Source organism: Cherax quadricarinatus, chromosome 17 (genome assembly GCF_038502225.1).
Source record: "Cherax quadricarinatus isolate ZL_2023a chromosome 17, ASM3850222v1, whole genome shotgun sequence".
NCBI lineage: Eukaryota > Metazoa > Arthropoda > Malacostraca > Decapoda > Parastacidae > Cherax > Cherax quadricarinatus.
Genome location: NC_091308.1, coordinates 7,470,052 through 7,490,908, shown reverse-complemented (window position 1 = coordinate 7,490,908; position 20,857 = coordinate 7,470,052). Strand labels below are relative to the sequence as shown.

The window sequence follows — 20,857 nt, the reverse complement described above, 5'->3', positions numbered from 1 at the left end:
TTGAAAGAAAGAAAGAAAAGAAGTCTGTTGAGTATACCTGGTAAAGTGTATGGTAGAGTTATTATTGAAAGAATTAAGAGTAAGATGGAGAATAGGATAGCAGATGAACAAGGAGGCTTTAGGAAAGGTAGGGAGTGTGTGGACCAGGTGTTTACAGTGAAACATATAAGTGAACAGTATTAGATAAGGCTAAAGAGGTTTTTGTGGCATTTATGGATTTGGAAAAGGCATATGACAGGGTGGATAGGGGGGCAATGTGGCAGATGTATGGTATAGGAGGTAGGTTACTGAAAGCAGTGAAGAGTTTTTACGAGGATAGTGAGGCTCAAGTTAGGGTATGTAGGAAAGAGGGAGATTATTTCCCAGTAAAAGTAGGCCTTAGACAAGGATGTGTGATGTCACTGTGGTTGTACAATATATTTATAGATGGGGTTGTAAGAGAAGTAAATGCGAGGGTCTTGGCAAGAGGTGTGGAGTTAAAAGATAAAGAATCACACATAAAGTGGGAGTTGTCACAGTTGCTCTTTGCTGATGACACTGTGCTCTTGGGTGATTCTGAAGAGAAGTTGCAGAGGTTGGTGGATGAATTTGGTAGGGTATGCAAAAGAAGAAAACTGAAAGTGAATACAGGAAAGAGTAAGGTTATGAGGATAACAAAAAGATTAGGTGATGAAAGATTGGATATCAGATTGGAGGGAGAGAGTATGGAGGAGGTGAATATATTCAGATATTTGGGAGTGGACGTGTCAGCGGATGGGTCTATGAAAGATGAGGTGAATCACAGAATTGATGAGGGGAAAAGGGTGAGCGGTGCACTTAGGAGTCTGTGGAGACAAAGAACTTTGTCCTTGGAAGCAAAGAGGGGAATGTATGAGAGTATAGTTTTACCAACGCTCCTGTATGGGTGTGAAGCATGGGTGATGAATGTTGCAGCGAGGAGAAGGCTGGAGGCAGTGGAGATGTCATGTCTGAGGGCAATGTGTGGTGTGAATATAATGCAGAGAATTCGTAGGAGGAGGTGCAGGATTGCCAAACTGTTGTCCAGAGGGATGAGAAAGAGTTGTTGAGGTTGTTCGGACATGTAGAGAGAATGGAGCGAAACAGAATGACTTCAAGAGTGTATCAGTCTGTAGTGGAAGGAAGGCGAGGTAGGGGTTGGCCTAGGAAAGGTTGGAGGGAGGGGGTAAAGGAGGTTTTGTGTGCGAGGGGCTTGGACTTCCAGCGGGCATGTGTGAGCGTGTTTGATAGGAGTGAATGGAGACAAATGGTTTTTAATACTTGATGTGCTGTTGGAGTGTGAACAAAGTAACATTTATGAAGGAATTCAGGGAAACCGGCAGGCCGGACTTGAGTCCTGGAGATGGGAAGTACAGTGCCTGCACTCTGAAGGAGGGGTGTTAATGTTGCAGTTTAAAAACTGTAGTGTGAAGCACCCTTCTGGCAAGACAGTGATGGAGTGAATGATGGTGAAAGTTTTTCTTTTTCGGGGCACCCTGCCTTGGTGGGAATCGGCCAGTGTGTTAATAAAAAAAAAATAATAATAATAATAATATTATTATTATTATTATTTTCACACTGGCCGATTCCCACCAAGGCAGGGGGGCCCGAAAAAGAAAAGCTTTCACCATCATTCACTCCATTACTGTCTTGCCAGAAGGGTGTTTACACTACGGTTTTTAAACTGCAACATTAACACCCCTCCTTCAGAGTGCAGGCACTGTACTTCCCATCTCCAGGACTCAAGTCCGGCCTGCCGGTTTCCCTGAACCCCTTCATAAATGTTACTTTGCTCACACTCCAACAGCATGTCAAGTATTAAAAACCATTTGTCTCCATTCACTCCTATCAAACACGCTCACGCATGCCTGCTGGAAGTCCAAGCCCCTCGCACACAAAACCTCCTTTACTCCCTCCCTCCAACCTTTCCTAGGCTGACCCCTACCCCGCCTTCCTTCCACTACAGACTGATACACTCTTGAAGTCATTCAGTTTCGCTCCATTCTCTCTACATGTCCAAACCACCTCAACAATAAAAAATAATAATTTTTTCTTTTAACACACTGGTCACCTCCCAGCAAAGCAGGGTGACCCAAAAAAGATGAAACACTTTCATAAGTTTTTGTTCTTTCTACATTTATTAATTTATACAGGAGAAGGGCTTACCAGGCCCTTGCTCCTCATTATTATTATTATTATTATTATTATTATTTTATTATTATTATTATTATATTATTATTATTATTATTATTATTATTATTATATTTAATAATTTTATCTTAGGAAATCTTGATTATATTATATTTAGTATTCAGTTGGTTTTTTTTATTATACAACTGCATAATGTTGAGCAATTTTAAGTTTAGCTTGAGTCTAAATGAAAATCTGTGCATAACCAAGGTGTTTCTCAGAATTGATAAAATAATTTCTCCTTATTTTGTAACAATGTACTATATTGTCTATTATTATTATTATAACCATTAATCACCTAAACTAATTTACCACCAATTTTTTCACAAACAGATTCTCACCTCAAATGTTTCCATATAGATGGGATCATAATGTATTCCATCATACATAACAATTACTCTGTAGTCATACCGCTTATCCTCGCCAAATCTGGAAATACAAAACATATGTAGCATACATGGGAGCATATTTTGATGATGTGAGTAGTAGGTCTGGTATATAGAAAGTAAATATAAGACTATTTTCTTACTAGTTCTTGTTCATGTTTATTTCCTCTTATCTCCATGGGAAAGTGGAACAGAATTCTTCCTCTGTAAGCCATGTGTGTTGTAAGAGGCGACTAAAATGCTGGGAGCAATGGGCTAGTAACCCCTTCTCTTGTATATACACTGTATTACTAAATTTAAAACAAGAAACTTTTGCTTTTCCTTTTGGGCCACCCTGCCTCGGTGGGATGCGGGTGGTTTGTTGAAAGAAGAATAATTAGATGTTGGGGAGCAAGGTGATAGTAACCCCTTCTCCTGTATAAATTACTAAATTTAAAAAGAAAAACTTTTGTTTTTCTTTTAACCCTTTCAGGGTTTCTGACATACTAGTATGGCTTACACACCAGGGTTATTGACGTACTAGTACGCCTAAATTCTAGCACCTTCAAATCTAGCAAGAGAAAGCTGGTAGGCATACATATGAAAGAATAGGTCTATGTGGTCAGTGTGCGCAGTATAAAAAAAAATCCTGCAGCACAGTGCGTAATTAGAAAAAAAACTTTGACCATATTTTTGGTTTAAAACAGCGACTTTGCACTGCATTTTCATATGGTATTTATGGTTGTATTCTAGTTTCCCTGGTCTCATTTTATAGAATGGAAGACATATTACAGAAATTTAGATGATTTTGATTGATTTCACAATGAAAAGTACCTTGAAATTGACCTCAAAGTAGTAGAAATGTTCGATTTTTGTCAAGGTTCATAAGTAAACAAATCATGCCACGCGTCCAATACTAGAGAGTCTAATATTCTTTCACAAATGCGCTGATATTATTTATACCATTTCTACACTAATGCAGTAGTCTGTGTAACATTAAATCTTCTATTTTTTGTGAGAATAAAAATTCAAAGTGGAAAGCAAAACAAATGTAAGAGGGGCCTGGGAACATGACTAATGAACATAGGAAATGTTATTTTAATGCCAGGAATGTCTGTCTTGTTTATTCTGGACCCTATTTGGAAATTGGCATCTTTTGAAATGTGTGAAATTGGCAAAATTGCTAATTTCTGACCACTTTATTGGATAGTTGACATCAGTAAATATGTGGTTTCTTGTACTTATTCAATAGAAAAAATGGAGTTCTAGCGAAATAGTTATGATTCTTGTCGACTAGTACACTGGAATTGGCAGAAAATAGGGCTCAAAGTGAGCGAAATTGCCGATGTGTAAACATCGTTGACACCGCTAACTTCACGTGAGCATAATTCCGTAAGTTTTCCATCAAATTTCATACTTTTGGTGTCATTATGATCAGGAAAAGATTCTCTATCTTTTCATAAGAAATCGTTTTTTGTTTTTTTTTTCCGAAAAATTTTTGACCCTGAGAACAAGTGTAGGAGAGGGCCTCTCGACCCTGAAAGGGTTAAGGTCACCCTGGCTTGGTGGGATACGACTGGTTCATTGAAAAAAAAAAAATAGGTGTTGACAACCTGACTGAGCCTATTACAGCTGCCATAGGCCTGGAGCTTCATAAAATGTACAACACGGGAATTTGAGGTCAGGAGGATAAATTGGAGATTAAGAAGAGCAACAGATATTGTGAATGGGTTACTAAACATGATTAACTGGAAGTAATCATAAAAAAGTGAAATTTTGCTTGGGACAGTTCAAGGGAGTACTATACCCTTAGTCTATAAAATGACTGAAATACATCTATGGATGTACTGTGTACTGAAATTTGCTAGTGTTGTGATAATTTTTACCACTGATGCTATTGAATCTAGACAATATTTAACACTTAAGGAAACACTGCTATGTTCGGCACATGATGAGGTCTCTAGGAGCCACTGAACCTTTATAGTAACTTCGTAGATACTTTATTAGGATAACCAATTTTATTATTTCTTCACTGTTAATACTAACTTCCTATATATAACTTTATTTACGTGTTAATAACTAAACAGTTTTACCGTCATCATCATTTTCTGCGGGTTTACTTTATGTGTATTCACTATTATGTCATGTCCCATTTCTCTCATTAATTCTTTGTGCTTGATATGCATTCACTGCATACAATTGATGCGGCTTACAAAACATACCGAAGATTGTTATAATAGGAATTAAGTGTTAATGACTTGATTGAGCTTAGTACAGCTGCCATGGGACTGAAATACATTTAAAACACTGCATAAAATGAAAGCCATATCTCTATGCCAATCACTGAAGAAACTGAATACTGTATTCTAATTTTCATTATTAGCTAAAATTCAACCAGAAAGGTTCATTTAAGTACTCATCAAACTTTAGTGATTTTCAGAAAAACAACCAAAGAGTGTATTAATTATAATTAAAATTGTTACTATTGATTAAACTACACTCCTTTTCATGAATCATCAACACAAGGTAGGTTTCTTATTTAGACAGGCATTACATACACAGGAACAAAACTTATCCCCAAAAAAATCTCTAGCACTAGCCAAAAGTTTTGCATCTGTGAGTTAGCTAAGCTGCAAGTTAACTTTGATGTCCTATTATTATGTTGAGAATACGAAGTACAATGCCTGCACTCTAAAGGAGGGGTTCGGGATATTAGCAGTTTGGAGGGATATGTTGTGTATCTTTATAGGTATATGCTTCTAATCTGTTGTGTTCTGAGCACCTCTGCAAAAACAGTGATTATGTGTGAGTGAGGTGAAAGTGTTGAATGATGATGAAAGTATTTTCTTTTTGGGGATTTTCTTTCTTGTTTGGGTCACCCTGCCTCAGTGGGAGACAGCCGACTTGTTAAAAAAAAAAAAAAAACATGAAAAAAATTACCCTGGATTATGGTGTGGTAGTAAGAAGCAGAAAAAAAAGCTTGCTGAGATGGTTTGCCTGGAGACAGTGCAAGACAGGCTGACCAAGAGGGGTGTATAAATCTGGAGTGGATGGAAGGTGGGGTAGGGAGGAATGTCCCATAAAGAGGTGGAAGTTTTATGGACAGGTAGGAGCTTGAGCATCTAGTAGGCATGTGTGAGCATGTAGTTTTTAGGAAGTGATGTGCTGTTGGAGGATGAGTTATGGAGGTGGGAAGCACATTGATTGCATTTTGAAGGATAGATGGGGATGTTATGGTCTGGTGAGTAATTCAATTATTATAATCAAAATTAAGCACTAAACCTACCAGGGTCATACAGCACTGTGTGGGTAATTCTGCAAAGACAGCTGAGTAAAGAGCAATGGTGAATATGTGTATCCTTCTCTGGGTCACCCTGCCATGGTGAGAAATGGCCATGTGTTAAAAAAGTATGTACTATTTACAGCCATGTTTCCAGATTCCTGGCTCATGTATTGTATTATGGTATCTTCAAATCACTGATATATACTGAAAGAGTTATAGTTCAACATTCAGTGTACAGCAAATATTTAACATGATCTGTCATGTTTATTTATGTACTTGTGTGTGAAAACCTTAATGGTCAACACATTCAAGAATTTTTGTCATTTACTTGTACACGTGCTTGCTCTATGGACTGCTTATCTTTTTTGAACACCTTGTATTACAGTAAGTAGTTAGAGGGAAGCTTGTTTACCAGATCTGTGTACATGCTATATGTTTATCAGATACTTATTTTTCCTACAAGTGACTGAAAATCTGGAAAAACTTAAACTGAAAACAAACCTTGTTGAACATTGCAGATCAGTTAAAAAAAAAAAGAAAAAGGGTCGATTTAAAAACAGTTCCAGACAAAAAAAATATTCAAGCTAAAGACATACCTTAAATACTCTATCTACCTTACATAATTGACACTATTATGATATATAATGCTATAATAATGCAACCCCTATATTCAACAAATATTAGTCAAAATGATGCATGTTAAAGATTTATAATGAAGCACTCATGTATGTCAAGGCAGCTTCTTGTGTAAATCTACTGAGGTTTTTACTCCTGAGAGGACAAGTAGCCATGTTAAAAGAGGTTTTTTAAATAATAAATGATAAACTTTTTTTCTACAAATTACAACTTACAATTGATTCAGGGATAGTTGACATTACTGGCACACTTATAGAAAGCAAGTATATAAGGGTCTAAAATATTACACTGCTCAAGTCTTGCATGTCAGTGGATTCAAAGTTGAACCTATGAAGAACCACTCACGATTATGATGCTTTAGTTTAGACAAGACCATTATTAAATCCCAAGTACAAAAGTCATGGCTTGATAATGAACCATGACAGACTGAAATGTACTGAGTCTCCTTTCCCAAGTTTGGGTTATCTGAGCATGGTTACACCTATGTTTGTCTTGGTAGAGGTCTAACACTGTAACATAGGGTCCCTAGATATACAAGGTAGAGCTGAAAATACTTGGTAGTGAACAAAAATATGCATGCTCCTTTAAGGTTTCTCAACACTGGAAGGCACTGGAAAATGTCTACAATGAGTCTATGCATATCCACTTCCACAAAGATAGGGAGTCTTCAGAAAGAACATGGTGTCGAAGATAAAGAGAAATGATGAAAATTTGTAATACTACATGAATGTAATAATTCAATGAGGTAACTAGCCAGTATACCACAGAGGGTCATAAGATTTCCCCAGCCAGAACACAGGTGCTCCTCAACTTACGATGGGGTTACATTCTGACAAACCTTTCTGAAGTCGAAAATATCGTAAGTCACATATGAATATGATATGATAAATAAGTAAATAAATAACTACTGTCACTGAATAATTAAATAAGCAAATAATTAGTGTAACTAAATACCAGCATTGAAAATTAAATAAATGAATATAGGCTGAAGAACTGAGACACTTATGCAACATATGGGAATCTTTATTGAAGAAACATTTTGCCACGCAGTGGCTTCATCAGTCTTATACAAAGCAGGAAGGTATAAGGAGAGGAGGAATTTGAGGTAATCAGTCCCTCAGCCTGGAGTCGATGTGTTCAGTCCATCAATCTTGTAGAATGAATATAAGATACGGACTTATTGCCTTCAGTAATGGTGACAAAGTAATTGTTTTTGCACTACTGTAAAATCAAAATATTGTATGTCATAACATCGTAAGTCGAGGAACACCTGTACTGTGTGATATACCTGCATGAGACAGACGGTAATGCTCTTAACTATGTTGCAGTGGCTACCTTAGGAATACAAACTTACCTATTCAAAACACCAGTCTTAGCATCTAAGGCAACAATTTCAATTTCATAATACTGGCTGAAGACAGACAGCTCTATGGCTCCTCCCCATGATGTATCTTTCACAATCCATTCACAATATTTACTGTTGGATCGTTCAAGTACTGCCTCATCATAAGCCTCAGGCTGGCTTCTTATCACAGATGCCACAAGCTGACGCATTTCCTGGATCTGTTTTGTGCCTATTATTTCACCACCTGAGAACAATATAAGAATCAGAACAGGATAATTACTGTGTTAATAATGAGAATTAATGTGAAATGCTAAACCTACACCTAGTTGTCCTATATTATATGCATAGTCAAAATAACATAGTGAAAAATAATAAGTATAATAAATATAAATCAGTAGGTCAGTAGACAGCAACCCCCCAGGGAGGTACTACTGTCCTGCCAAATGAGTGTGAAATGGATACTTGTAATTGTTTTACACAATGGTAGGATTGCTTATGTCTTTTTTTCTGTCTTTTTTTTTTGTCTCATAAACATGTAAGATGACAGGCACATCTTGCTACTTTTACTTATATTTATTTCATTCTACAAATGCAGTTGTGTATCTACATGTATGTGTATACATACTCATCTGAGTTTTCTTCTAATTTCTTAATGGTTCTTGTTTCTACATCGTTTCCTTTCATCTCTATGTGGAAGTGGGTGAGAATTCTTCTTTCGTAAAAGGTAACTAAAATGCCATAAGCAGCAGCAAGTAACCCCTTCTTCTGTATAATTCACTAAAATGACAAAGAAGAAAATTTTAATGGTTAGCTGTTTGCATGTGCATGGGTGCAGTATGGATGCGAAGAAAGAATTGCTTGTGAATGTTATCAGTGAAAAGAAGCTGAATGTCCTAGCTCTAAGTGAAATGAAGCAAAGGGGAGTAGGTGAATTTCAATGGGAAGATGTAAATGGGATTAGGGATGGTGCGTGAGGCAGTGGATAGAATGAAAGGAGGTAAAGCAACTGGGATAGATGGGATTAAGACAGAAATGATAAAAGCAAGTTGAGTTTGAAGGCAATGCGTGGTGTGAATACACCAAAAACAACATTTACTTCTGCTTTAGCATTAACATTCCCAAAAACAATTATTCCCTTCTATGGTTCACCATTCTCTAAACAACCTAACAGAAACTTTCTCTTCTCTACAATCCACTCACCTCCAGGCACATAAACACTGCCTGTTGCCCACTTATCATTTCCCTCTTTGATTCTAAATTACACAATACTTTTCACAACTATTCATTTAAAATTATCAGAACTCCTTTTCCTTCAGATCTCATTCTATCAGGAAGCAAATATATATGTACAAATGTATACGTACCTGAACTAATGAAAATAACTTCTTTCCATTTAAGCTCTCTTACTCCTTTTAACTTTTTTAACTTATTGTTAAGACAACCAACTTAATTTCCGTCATTAATAATCAATTCTTTCCTACATCTCTAGCACATCCTCATATAGTACAGCCAAACAATCCTATATCAAAAACAGCACTGTGGAGCAAACTGACAAACTTGCCAAACGTCACTTTCATGAAAATCGCCCATAAACTTTTGCAACATGTTTCCAACAATACTTTGGTAACCAATCTTGTAATTTTGATCAAACTGGGTCTCATTTTAATGAAAATTTAATGAGCTTTAAGTGGTATGGCAAGTTTGCTGGTTTTCTTAGGAGCCAAATCATTGTTTTCGGGCATGACTGCATGGTCAAATACCCCTTGATTCTCAATAGGAAAAAACAGGGTAAAAGTAACAAACTTGTAAATCTAAGATATGTACATGAAACTTGAAAGAATGAACATTTGGTATAGAAAGCACAATTTTTGCTCACTGGAGAGTTCGTTTGTTTTCTTCTTGGTGCTTCGATTTCTTTTAACCTGGCAATCACATGTAGGAAAAAGAGTAATCATTCTTTTTCCTGACATTCTATTCATTTATTTGGCACACTTGGTTAATGAGTAAGAATTCTAACCAACTTTCTCAAAATCTTGAGAACAGTGAGAATGAGATATGGATATGGAAGTAATTACAGTGGAACCTTGACTTACGAGTTTAATCCGTTCCATGACCTAGCTCGTAACTCAATTTACTCGTATACCAAATCAATTTTCCTCATTAAAATTAACTGAAAAGCCATTAATCCATTTCTGCTCTCTGGAGAGAAGACAAAATACTTGAATATGATTCTAATATTAACTGTACGGCTTATTTATCTATCACAATTCATCTAATATGACATAATAAACAATATAATTAACACAGAGACATGATATATACTGTATCTGAAAACATTCAATTCTTCCATACTCCTCCTCCCCAATTTGATATCCAATTTTTCTTTATCTAAATCATTTGATACCCTCATCACCTTATTCTTTTCTGTGTTCACTTTCAACTTTCTACCTTTACACACACTCCCAAACTTGTCCACTAACCTTTGCAATTATTCTTTAGTATCTCCCATAGCACAGTATCATCAGGAAAAAGCAACTGTGTCAATTCACATTTTGTATTTGATTCACCATAATTTAATCCCACCCCTCTCCCGAACACCCTAGCATTTACTTCTTTTACAACCCCATCTATAAATACATTAAACAACCACGGTGACATTACACATCCCTGTCTAAGACCTACTTTTACCGGGAAGTAGTCTCCCTCTCTTCTACACACCCTAACCTGAGCCTCACTATCCTCATAAAAACTCTTTACAGCATTTAATAACTTACCACCTATTCCATATAGTACTTACAACATCTGCCACATTGCTCCCCTATCCACTCTATCATATGCCTTTTCTAAATCCATAAATGCAATAAAAACTTCCCTACCTTTATCTAAATACTGTTCACATATATGCTTCAATGTAAACACTTGATCTACACATCTCCTACCCACTCTGAAACCTCCTTGCTCATCCGCAATTCTACATTCTGTCTTACCTCTAATTCTTTCAATTATAACCCTACCGTACACTTTTCCTGGTATACTCAGTAAACTTATTCCTCTATAATTTTTACAATCTCTTTTGTCCCCTTTCCCTTTATATAAAGGGACTATACATGCTCTCTGCCAATCCCTAGATACCTTCCCCTCTTTCATGCATTTATTAAACAAAAGTACCAACCACTCCAACACTATATCCCCCCCTGCTTTTAACATTTCTGTCATGATCCCATCAGTTCCAGCATAAAATATGTATTACTTATTAAAATATGTATTACTTATTAAAATATGTATTACTTATTACCAAATCTCTTTCTACACATAGCTCAATTAAAGGCTCCCCATTTACATTTACCCCTGGCACCCCAAATTTACCTACTACTCCCTCCATAACATTTATTATTATCATTATTTAGGGAACTGGAACACAGATCCAATTTCCTAGATCAGGAGCCCCTCACCAGGGTCAAGGAACCTTGACGCTGGTGAGCGGCTCCTGATCTAGGGAATTGGATCTGTGCTCTAGTTACCTAAATTAATAATAATAATAATTATAGATAGTAGGTTGGTAGAAAGCAACCACCCCAGGGAGGTACTACCGTCCTGCCAAGTGAGTGTAAAATGGAAGCCTGTAATTGTTTTACATGATGGTAGGATTGCTGGTGTCCATTTTTCTGTCTCATAAACATGCAAGGTTTCAGGTATGTCTTGCTACTTCTACTTACACTTAGGTCACACTACACATACATGTACAAGCATATATATACACACCCCTCTGGGTTTTCTTCTATTTTCTTTCTAGTTCTTATTCTTGTTTATTTCCTCTAATCTCCATGGGGAAGTGGAACAGAATTCTTCCTCCGTAAGCCATGCGTGTTGTAAGAGGCGACTAAAATGCCGGGAGCAAGGGGCTAGTAACCTCTTCTCCTGTATATATTACTAAATGTAAAAGGAGAAACTTTCGTTTTTCCTTTTGGGCCACCCCACCTCGGTGGGATACGGCTGGTGTGTTGAAAGAAAGAAAGAATAATAATAATTATAGGTAGTAGGTTGGTAGACAGCAACCACCTAGGGAGGTACTACCGTCCTGCCAAGTGAATGTAATTGTTTTACATGATGGTAGGATTGCTGGTGTCCTTTTTTCTGTCTCATAAACATGCAAGATTTCAGGTATGTCTTGCTACTTCTACTTACACTTAGGTCACACTACACATACATGTACAAGCATATACAGTGGACCCCCGGTTAACGATATTTTTTCACTCCAGAAGTATGTTCAGGTGCCAGTACTGACCGAATTTGTTCCCATAAGGAATATTGTGAAGTAGATTAGTCCATTTCAGACCCCCAAACATACACGTATAAATGCACTTACATAAATACACTTACATAATTGGTCGCATTCGGAGGTGATCGTTATGCGGGGGTCCACTGTATATACACACACCCCTCTGGGTATTCTTCTATTTTCTTTCTAGCTCTTATTCTTGTTTATTTCCTCTTATCTCCATGGCTAAGTGGAACAGAATTCTTCCTCCGTTAGCCATGCGTGTTGTAAGAGGCGACTAAAATGCCGGGAGCAAGGGGCTAGTAACCCCTTCTCCCGTATAAATTACTAAATTTAAAAAGAGAAACTTTTTTCTTTTTGGGCCACCCTGCCTCGATGGGATACGGCCGGTGTGTTGAAAGAAGAAAGAATAATAATAATTATTATTCTTTCTTTCTTTCAATACACCGGCCATATCCCACCGAGGTGGGGTGGCCCAAAAGGAAAAACGAAAGTTTCTCCTTTTACATTTAGTAATATATACAGGAGAAGGGGTTACTAGCCCCTTGCTCCCGGTATTTTAGTCGCCTCTTACAACACGCATGGCTTATGGAGGAAGAATTCTGTTCCACTTCCCCATGGAGGTAAGAGGAAATAAACAAGAACTAGAAAGAAAATAGAAGAAAACCCAGAGGGGTGTGTGTATATATATGCTTGTACATGTATGTGTAGTGTGACCTAAGTGCAGGTAGAAGTAGCAAGACGTACCTGAAATCTTGCATGTTTATGAGACAGACAAAAGACACCAGCAATCCTACCATCATGTAAAACAATTACAGGCTTTCGTTGTACACTCAGTTGGCAGGACGGTAGTACCTAACTGGGCGGTTGCTGTTTACCAACCTACTACCTAGGAATAATTATTATTACTATTATTATTATTATAATAATAAATGCTGCCAACTCAGTGCACTGTTTACCTGGCTGTGGGAGCAGTTCTCTCATGCTTTGCTTACATTTTTGACAATCATTTGGCCAAATTTTGTTTTTCTAAGCATTGGTCCTAAGAAAGTAAGTGTAAAGGACAGTGCTGAGAAGAAAAAGAGGATTTCCATGGAATTAAAGCATGAAATCATAGATAAACAAGCGAGGTGTTCAGATTTTGGGTTGAGGGGGAAGCAGGGGGAGCTGGCTCGTAACTCAAATGTTGGCTCATAACTCAGAGCAAAAAAATCGACCCAGGTTCATATCTCAAAAAACTTGTACGTTGGGACACTTGTAAGTAAAGGTTCCACTGTATAAGCAAAAAAAAAACACTCTAAATCCATATAAATACAGTAAGAAATCTATATGTTATACTGTACTGGCAAACTTCAAAATAGCTTTCAAGTGCTGTAGAGAACTGTATGTATGTATTATTCACAATATATGTTAGATCTCAATTAGAATAAAGCATGTTAAGTAAAAGGACACAAATGCAGCTAATGTGACATTTTACTGTGGCAATGTTTCACTCTCAAGGAGCTTTGTCAAGCTCCTGGAGAGTGAAACGTTGCCACAATAAAATGTCACATTAGTTGCATTTGTGTCCTTTTACTTAACATATTGTTGGTAATTCTACCAATATTAATACAGAATAACGCATGCAGCTGAAGCGTTGTCTCCTCACAAAAAGAAGATCAGAGGACATGTTACATAACGACTTGTTCAAGAGAAGTAGTACAAAGAAACACTGAAAATTATGAAAAGTACTAAATTTTGTTGATAGAAGGAAAAGATAAAATGTGATAACTATATTTAGGTGAAGAAAAGGATGAGAGAAAGGAGACGAGGAATATTTATGACATGGGCATTGATTTTAATGCTGCCAGAGTTTGTAGAGACCTAGCACTGCTAGACGTGTCAGCCCACTTTTTAATTTGCTTATTTGTCAGTACACGTACATGCATAACAGATCAGATTTTACATGTTTATATAACATAGCTTACCTAACCCATTCTACAATAAAACCTTTCCCTCTGCAGGAAACATTCAGAAATTTATGCTAAATTTACCTAAACTTTGTAAAATGATAAGGGGTTGCATCAACAGAAGCACAAGAAGGCACCACTGTAAACTAAAAAGAAAAAGTGCCAAAATGCACTGTAAGGTATTTCTTCACAAAGAGAGGTAGACTGTTAGAATGATAAAATGTGTAGTAGGATGCAGAGTACTATAAACACTGGAAACTTTACCATTAATAAGACCATAAATATATACACTATTGAAGATGGGACTCGGTGAACATTGCTCTGCTTCTGTAGCAATATATGTGCCAATGCATGGAGAAAAATACTCTGATGCTAAAACAAACTTGTCTTACCATTTATTAGATAATAGACACTTGCGAAGAGACAAGAGTTGTCAGAGGGAACAACTCTCTTAAGAAGGATGCCTTTCTGTCTCATTATGGAAGGCAGTTGTGAATTCTTGATGCCTGGTGATGAAATTCTCTTATCAGTCGAAGGTGTTGTTTGTAGCTTTACTTCTTGTGGTATACATGTCTGAAATATGGGATATAATTCTATTTTTTTTATTTTTATTAACATATCGACGGTCTCCCACCAAGGCAGGTAGGCCTGAAAAATAAAAACTTTCACCATCATTCACTCCATTACTGTCTTGCCAGAGGTGAGCTTACACTACAGTTATAAAACTGCAACATTAAACCCCTCCTTCAGAGTGCAGGCATCTTATTAGAACCCAATGAAATTATAAGACCTCTGTGATTACACAGTCCTCAAGACATTTCTAAGGTGATTAGTGTTTATGGAGGTGGAAACTATAATGCCTGCACTAAATTTAAAGGAGGGGTTTGGGATATTGGCTGTTTGGAGTGACATCTAAACTGTCATACATGGGCACCTCTGCAAAAACAGTGATTACCTGTAATAATGGTAAAAGAGTTGAATGATGGTGAAAGTGTTTCTTTCTTTTTTGGGTCACCCTGCTTCAGCAGGAGATGGCCTATGCATTGAAAAAAAATTAGCAAAAAATAATAATCACAATATTGTGGTTGGAACAGTTTGCCACTCATCAGCACACATAAGCCTACCCAATTAAGCTGTTATATATTCATGCCTCCATGCATAAAGCAAGAACTGTCTTCATAAATGAGAAGAATAAGTCACAGGTGTAACAGTTAGGCATCTTCATTTCTGAAATGTTTTGCTGATACAGTATATTTCTAAAGATTTGTAAAGATTTTGTAAAGTTCCTCCTGAAAACCACTCTATCATGTGTGTATGTGCTTGTATATATACTCATTGATTTATCTTGGTGTATTTGAAGCAAGGTTTAGTTTTAATACGAATGTTCAATTTCCCATTTGAAAACCAAAAATTTTATTACACTCTGAAGGTAAAATCATTTTTGCTACTTTACCATGCCACTTGATGAATCAACTTCTTCAACTATTAGCACTTCTCCATTCCGGATTCCTATGCTATTCAAAGTCGTGTCAGGATTCCCAGTGATTGGTTTTGGTGGAAATCCTGCAATGAACAATGAATAGTGAAGAGATCATTCTCCTTACTGCAGCACATCCATGATCATACAATGCAGTAAACAACCAGAACACGCAGAATTTATTAATATTTACAAAATAACAATAATCTTCATTGTCTGTAATTCAAGAAAAAAAGAGTGTCTACATAATTTGTCAATGTTCTACAGCATTTCAAATTCAACCAGACAAGTTTATGATTCTTCAGAGTACAATGTTCTTGAGTCTAGGAGTACAAACATCTAACAAAACTTTTATGAGCAGTTTAGATCAAAGTCAAATGGAGGAGAGTGATTTTTGTGACTTGACATGCTGTTGGAATGTGAGCAAGGTAACATTTATGAAGAGATTCAGAGAAACCAGTTAGCCGGAGTCGAGTCCAGCCAACTTAATAAGTGCCAGATTGGAGGGAGAGAATATGGAGGAGTAAATGTATTCACATATCTGGGATATTTGTCAGCTTTCAGAGATGAAGTAAAGAGATGAAGTAAACTAGAGAGTAGATGATGGGAAAAAGTTGGGTATTATGTTGAGACATCTGTGGAGACAAAGAATTTTATAACTGAATGAAAAGGGTGAATGCAACAGAGTGTAGTGTACCAACATTGTTATATGGGTGTAAAGCATGTAATTTTAATGTTGCAGCAAGGAGGAGGCTGGAGCCAGCAGAGACGTCATGCTTGAGCTTAATGTGTAGTGTAAATATAATGCAAAAAAATTTGTAGACTGGAGATTAGAAGATGATGTAGGATTACTAAAAGAGAACTGAGGAGAGGTTATTGATGTAGTTTGGGCATTCAGAGGATGGCGCAGAATACTAAGGCAGGAGCGTAGTGGGTAACCCAAGAAGGGTTGGAGGGGATGAAGGAGGACTGGAGTGCTAGGGGCCTACACATCCAACAGGCATGTGTGAGTGCTTTAGATCAGAGTGGAGACAAGTAGTTTTTTCTGACTTGCTGTGGTGCTGGCATGCAAGTCAGGGAAACTGGTTAGCCAGACTTGAGTCCTGGAAGTGGGAAGCACACTGCTAGCACTGAATGAAGGGTGACGATGTTGCAGTTAGGAGGACCACCTAAATTGTGATGTGATGTTAGTGAACTTTTGGCAAGACAACAACAGAGTGAATGGCAGTGAATATTTCCTCTTTATTTCTGAGGAAAAGGGGGAAAGGGGGGGGGTCACCCTACCTTGGTGGAAGATGGCCAGCAGACACACATTTCAATATCGTGAAAACAGGTAAAAATTACTAATAAGTCATTGCTTTGAAATTATGGGTAAAAATATACAACTCTTTGGCCTGACATCACCCAGTTTCCACCAGTCCAAAGGCAATGGGTTTATCCTCAGTCAGTGTGTGCTAAAAGTGACAGTGGATTGTATCTGAGGAAACAATGTTCTTTGTGGATTATCTATCATCAGTATTTCATTTATAAACATTGCAAGGTAAGTTTATTTACCATTCATAATAAGAGATATTATTATTATTATAATCAAAAAGAAGCGCTAAGCCACAAGGACTATACAGCATAATAAGAGATAGAATAGGTAATTTTAATAACTGTTTGTTAAGAGTTCTTGCTGAATTAGTGTAATTATTTTTGCCATACTGTGATTTCTTGAATTAATAAATGAATAAATATGTATAATTTAAAACCAATGTGTTATTTTTAATCAAACATTTTTGGTATGGCTGTAAATCATTTAAACCCACAGATTAGAATGAAACCGTTAAATTGCTAAATTTATGAAAAGCAGCCTCACCTGTTAAAATTTTTTGCCTGTGTGGAACAATTGCTGTCACATCTTGGATAGCTGAGAGAAGGTCAAGTAAGGTACTTTCTCCACTAACTCTCTCTGTTATGGGATACTGCCCACCAGAACTGGTTTTCACACGCAAACGAAGCATTGTCGACTCCTGAAATAATAAACATTATCATATAGTATCTGCTAGTGGAAACTTAATAGCCTTTTTCCAGTGTTGCACACACTGCAATAAAAAGAAGGGAGCAGGTGACCAGTAATGGCTAATGTGGTGGAGTGAGGAGATTGTTTTGCCATGACTGTAACAATAATATACCATTCTGTAACCATGGAATTTTGTCATTTCAGAATCAACTGACCTAGAAGATTTTTGTCCCTTATTTTAGAAGTTGGTTAAATCAAAGTCCATTAAATTGAGAGCTTATACACCATACATAAATTAATTAATGTATTTTTCATTAATAAGTAAATTACCAGCAAGTGCATGATTTTATTCAAATAAAGAAGATAAAATGATGCAAAACAATCTGATTAATGTACCTTAAAAAAAAGTTGAAAACCCTTACAGCCTTAAAGATCTATTAATTAAACACAAAGTGAATAAAAATAGAGGGAATAATAACGTCATTTTCCCAATGATACCAAAATAAAATTTCCACTGGAAAGCAAAAAGTCCTGTAAATAGTACTGCATCATATGTATATTTATGTAAAATTACAAAAACTGCAATTATGAAAGATGGGAAAAAATTTTTACCTGCCTTCTTTACAAACTGTACAAGGTCTTCTTAAATGCACACCACCAGATGTGAAGTTCTTATTTAAAATTTCCGTAGTTTACATTAGACTTTCTTCTTGCAATAATTTAGCATAAAATATAATGATTTGTGGTGACCTGGGAGCTTTGAGCACTTATTGTGATGTCCTAGAAGCTATGAGTATATGTTGTGATGTTCTAGGTCTGGTTACTCGTTGTGATGTCCTAGAACACTCGCTGTGATGTCCTACAGCACTCGCTGTGATGTCCTAGAACACTCGCTGTGATGTCTTAGAACACTCGTTGTGATGTCCTAGAACACTAGCTGTGATGTCCTAGAACACTTGCTGTGATGTCCTGGAACACTCGTTGTGATGTCCTAGAAGTTTTGAGTACTCGTTGAGATGTCCTAGAACACTCACTGTGATGTCCTAGAACACTTGCTGTGATGTCCTGGAACACTCATTGTGATGTCCTAGAAGTTTTGAGTACTCGTTGAGATGTCCTAGAACACTCGCTGTGATGTCCTAGAACACTCGTTGTTATGTCCTAGAACACTCACTGTGATGTCCTAGAACACTCGTTGTGATGTCCTAGAACACTCGTTGTGGTGTCTTAGAGCACTCGTTGTGATGTCCTGGAACACTCGTTGTGATGTCCTGGAACACTCGTTGTGATGTCCTGGAACACTCGTTGTGATGTCCTGGAACACTCGCTGTGATGTCCTGGAACACTCGTTGTGATGTCCTGGAACACTCGTTGTCCTAGAACACTTGTTGTGATGTCCTAGAACACTCGTTGTGATGTCCTAGAACACTCGTCGTGATGTCCTAGAACACTCGTTATGAAGTCCTAGAACACTCGTTCTGATGTCCTAGAACACTCGTTCTGTCCTAGAACACTCGTTGACCTAGAACACTCGTCGTGATATCCTAGAACACTCGTTATGTCCTGGAACACTCGTCGTTATGTCCTAGAACACTCGTCGTGATATCCTACAACACTCGTTGTGATATCCTAGAACACTCCTTATGTGCTAGAGCACTCGTTGTGATATCCTAGAACACTCGTTATGTGCTAGAACACTCGTTGTGATATCCTACAACACTCGTTGTGGTGTCTTGATAGCTCTTGATACCTGTTGTGTTATTCTGGGGCCTTTTATTACCAGCTGCTATGACCTGGATGATCCAGATGCGTGCTATAATGACCTAGAAGTCCTAAACATTCGCTGTGATGACCTGAAAACTCTCAACACTCAATATAATGACCTATATTATTGTTGTTGCTTTTGGGGGTTTGAGGGCTAGCAAATCTTTTTTTTTTTTTCTAGCCTTTCTTCCTATTTTTTGGGAAAGAAATGATGCCCAAACTAGAGCAGGAACTGGGTAGGGAACAGGAGACCATAACCTAACCTTATCTAACTGGGAAGAAAAAGTTTGCAATTAGGTGGAGCCTGACGCCCAAGTGAGTCAGCAACAGGCTTCTCCCAGGCATTAGAGTTCCACAGAGCTGGTAAGTTTATTTAGGTACAGTTGTTATACGTAAGATAAGATAAGATAAGATTTCGTTCGGATTTTTAACCCCGGAGGGTTAGCCACCCAGGATAACCCAAGAAAGTCAGTGCGTCATCGAGGACTGTCTAACTTATTTCCATTGGGGTCCTTAATCTTGTCCCCCAGGATGCGACCCACACCAGTCGACTAACACCCAGGTACCTATTTGCTGCTAGGTAAACAGGACAACAGGTGTAAGGAAACGTGTCGAAATGTTTCCACCCGCCGGGAATCGAACCCGGGCCCTCCGTGTGTGAAGCGGGAGCTTTAGCCACCAGGCCACCGGGCCACCACATGCTTAACAATTTGCAAATAGGTGAAATTATTTACAAACATTATCTCTCAGTCCACAGCAGGTGTTTTCGGTTATGGGTTTAAGAGGATCTGCCTGGTGTGGGCCGCCTCGCATGCTGCAGTGCTCATATAACTGTGCTCACCTAACTGTGGTTGCAGGCGTCGAGACTCAGCTCCTGGCCCCGCCTCTTCACTGATCGCTACTAGGTCCTCTCTCTCTCTCTCTCTGCTTCCAGAGCTTTGTCATACCTTGTCTTAAAGCTATGTATGGTTCATGCCTCCACTACATCACTTGCTAGGCTATTCCACTTCCTGACGACACTATGACTGAAGAAATACTTCCTAACATCCCTGTGACTCGTCTGTCTTCAGCTTCCAGTTGTGACCCCTTGTTTCTATGTCCACTCTCTGGAACAACCTGTCTCTGTCTACCTTATCTATTTCACGCAGTATTTTGTATGTTGTTATCATGTCTCCCCTGACCCGCCTGTCCTCCAATGTTGTCAGTCCGATTTCCCTCAACCATTCTTCGTAGGACATACCCCTGAGCTCCGGAACTAGTCTTGTTGCAAACCTTTGCACTTTCTCTAATTTCTTGACGTGCTTGACCAGGTGTGGGTTCCAAACTGGAGCTGCATACTCCAGTATGGGCCTGACGTACACAGTGTACAGTGTCTTCAACGATTTCTTACTAAGGTATCGGAACGCTATTCTCAGGTTTGCCAGGCTCCCATATGCTGCAGCAGTTATCTGGTTGATGTGTGCCTCCGGAGACATGCTCGGTGTTATGGTCACCCCAAGATCTTTCTCCTTGAGTGAGGTTTGCAGTCCTTGGCCACCTAGTCTATACTCTGTCTGCGGTTTTCTTTGCC

At 37.9% G+C, this 20,857-nt stretch overlaps 1 protein-coding gene across 2 annotated transcripts in view; it reads right to left on the bottom strand.

Moving 5' to 3' along the window:
* Positions 1-19,424, bottom strand: part of Yod1 (Yod1 deubiquitinase) — a 28,040-nt gene extending 8,616 nt beyond the window's left edge. Inside the window, exons 1-6 of one of the 2 annotated variants that reach the window (XM_053773353.2) lie at positions 18,136-19,424; positions 17,380-17,533; positions 15,498-15,607; positions 14,437-14,617; positions 7,826-8,060; positions 2,529-2,616 (exon numbers count right to left, since the gene is read on the bottom strand). In XM_053773353.2, the coding sequence (XP_053629328.1) occupies positions 2,529-2,616; positions 7,826-8,060; positions 14,437-14,617; positions 15,498-15,607; positions 17,380-17,524 (759 nt within the window). In that variant the 5' untranslated portion in view covers positions 17,525-17,533; positions 18,136-19,424. The remainder of the gene's footprint in view (positions 1-2,528; positions 2,617-7,825; positions 8,061-14,436; positions 14,618-15,497; positions 15,608-17,379; positions 17,534-18,135) is intronic. The other variant, XM_053773352.2, reaches the window with a different exon arrangement.
* Between the last annotated feature and the right edge of the window lie 1,433 nt (positions 19,425-20,857).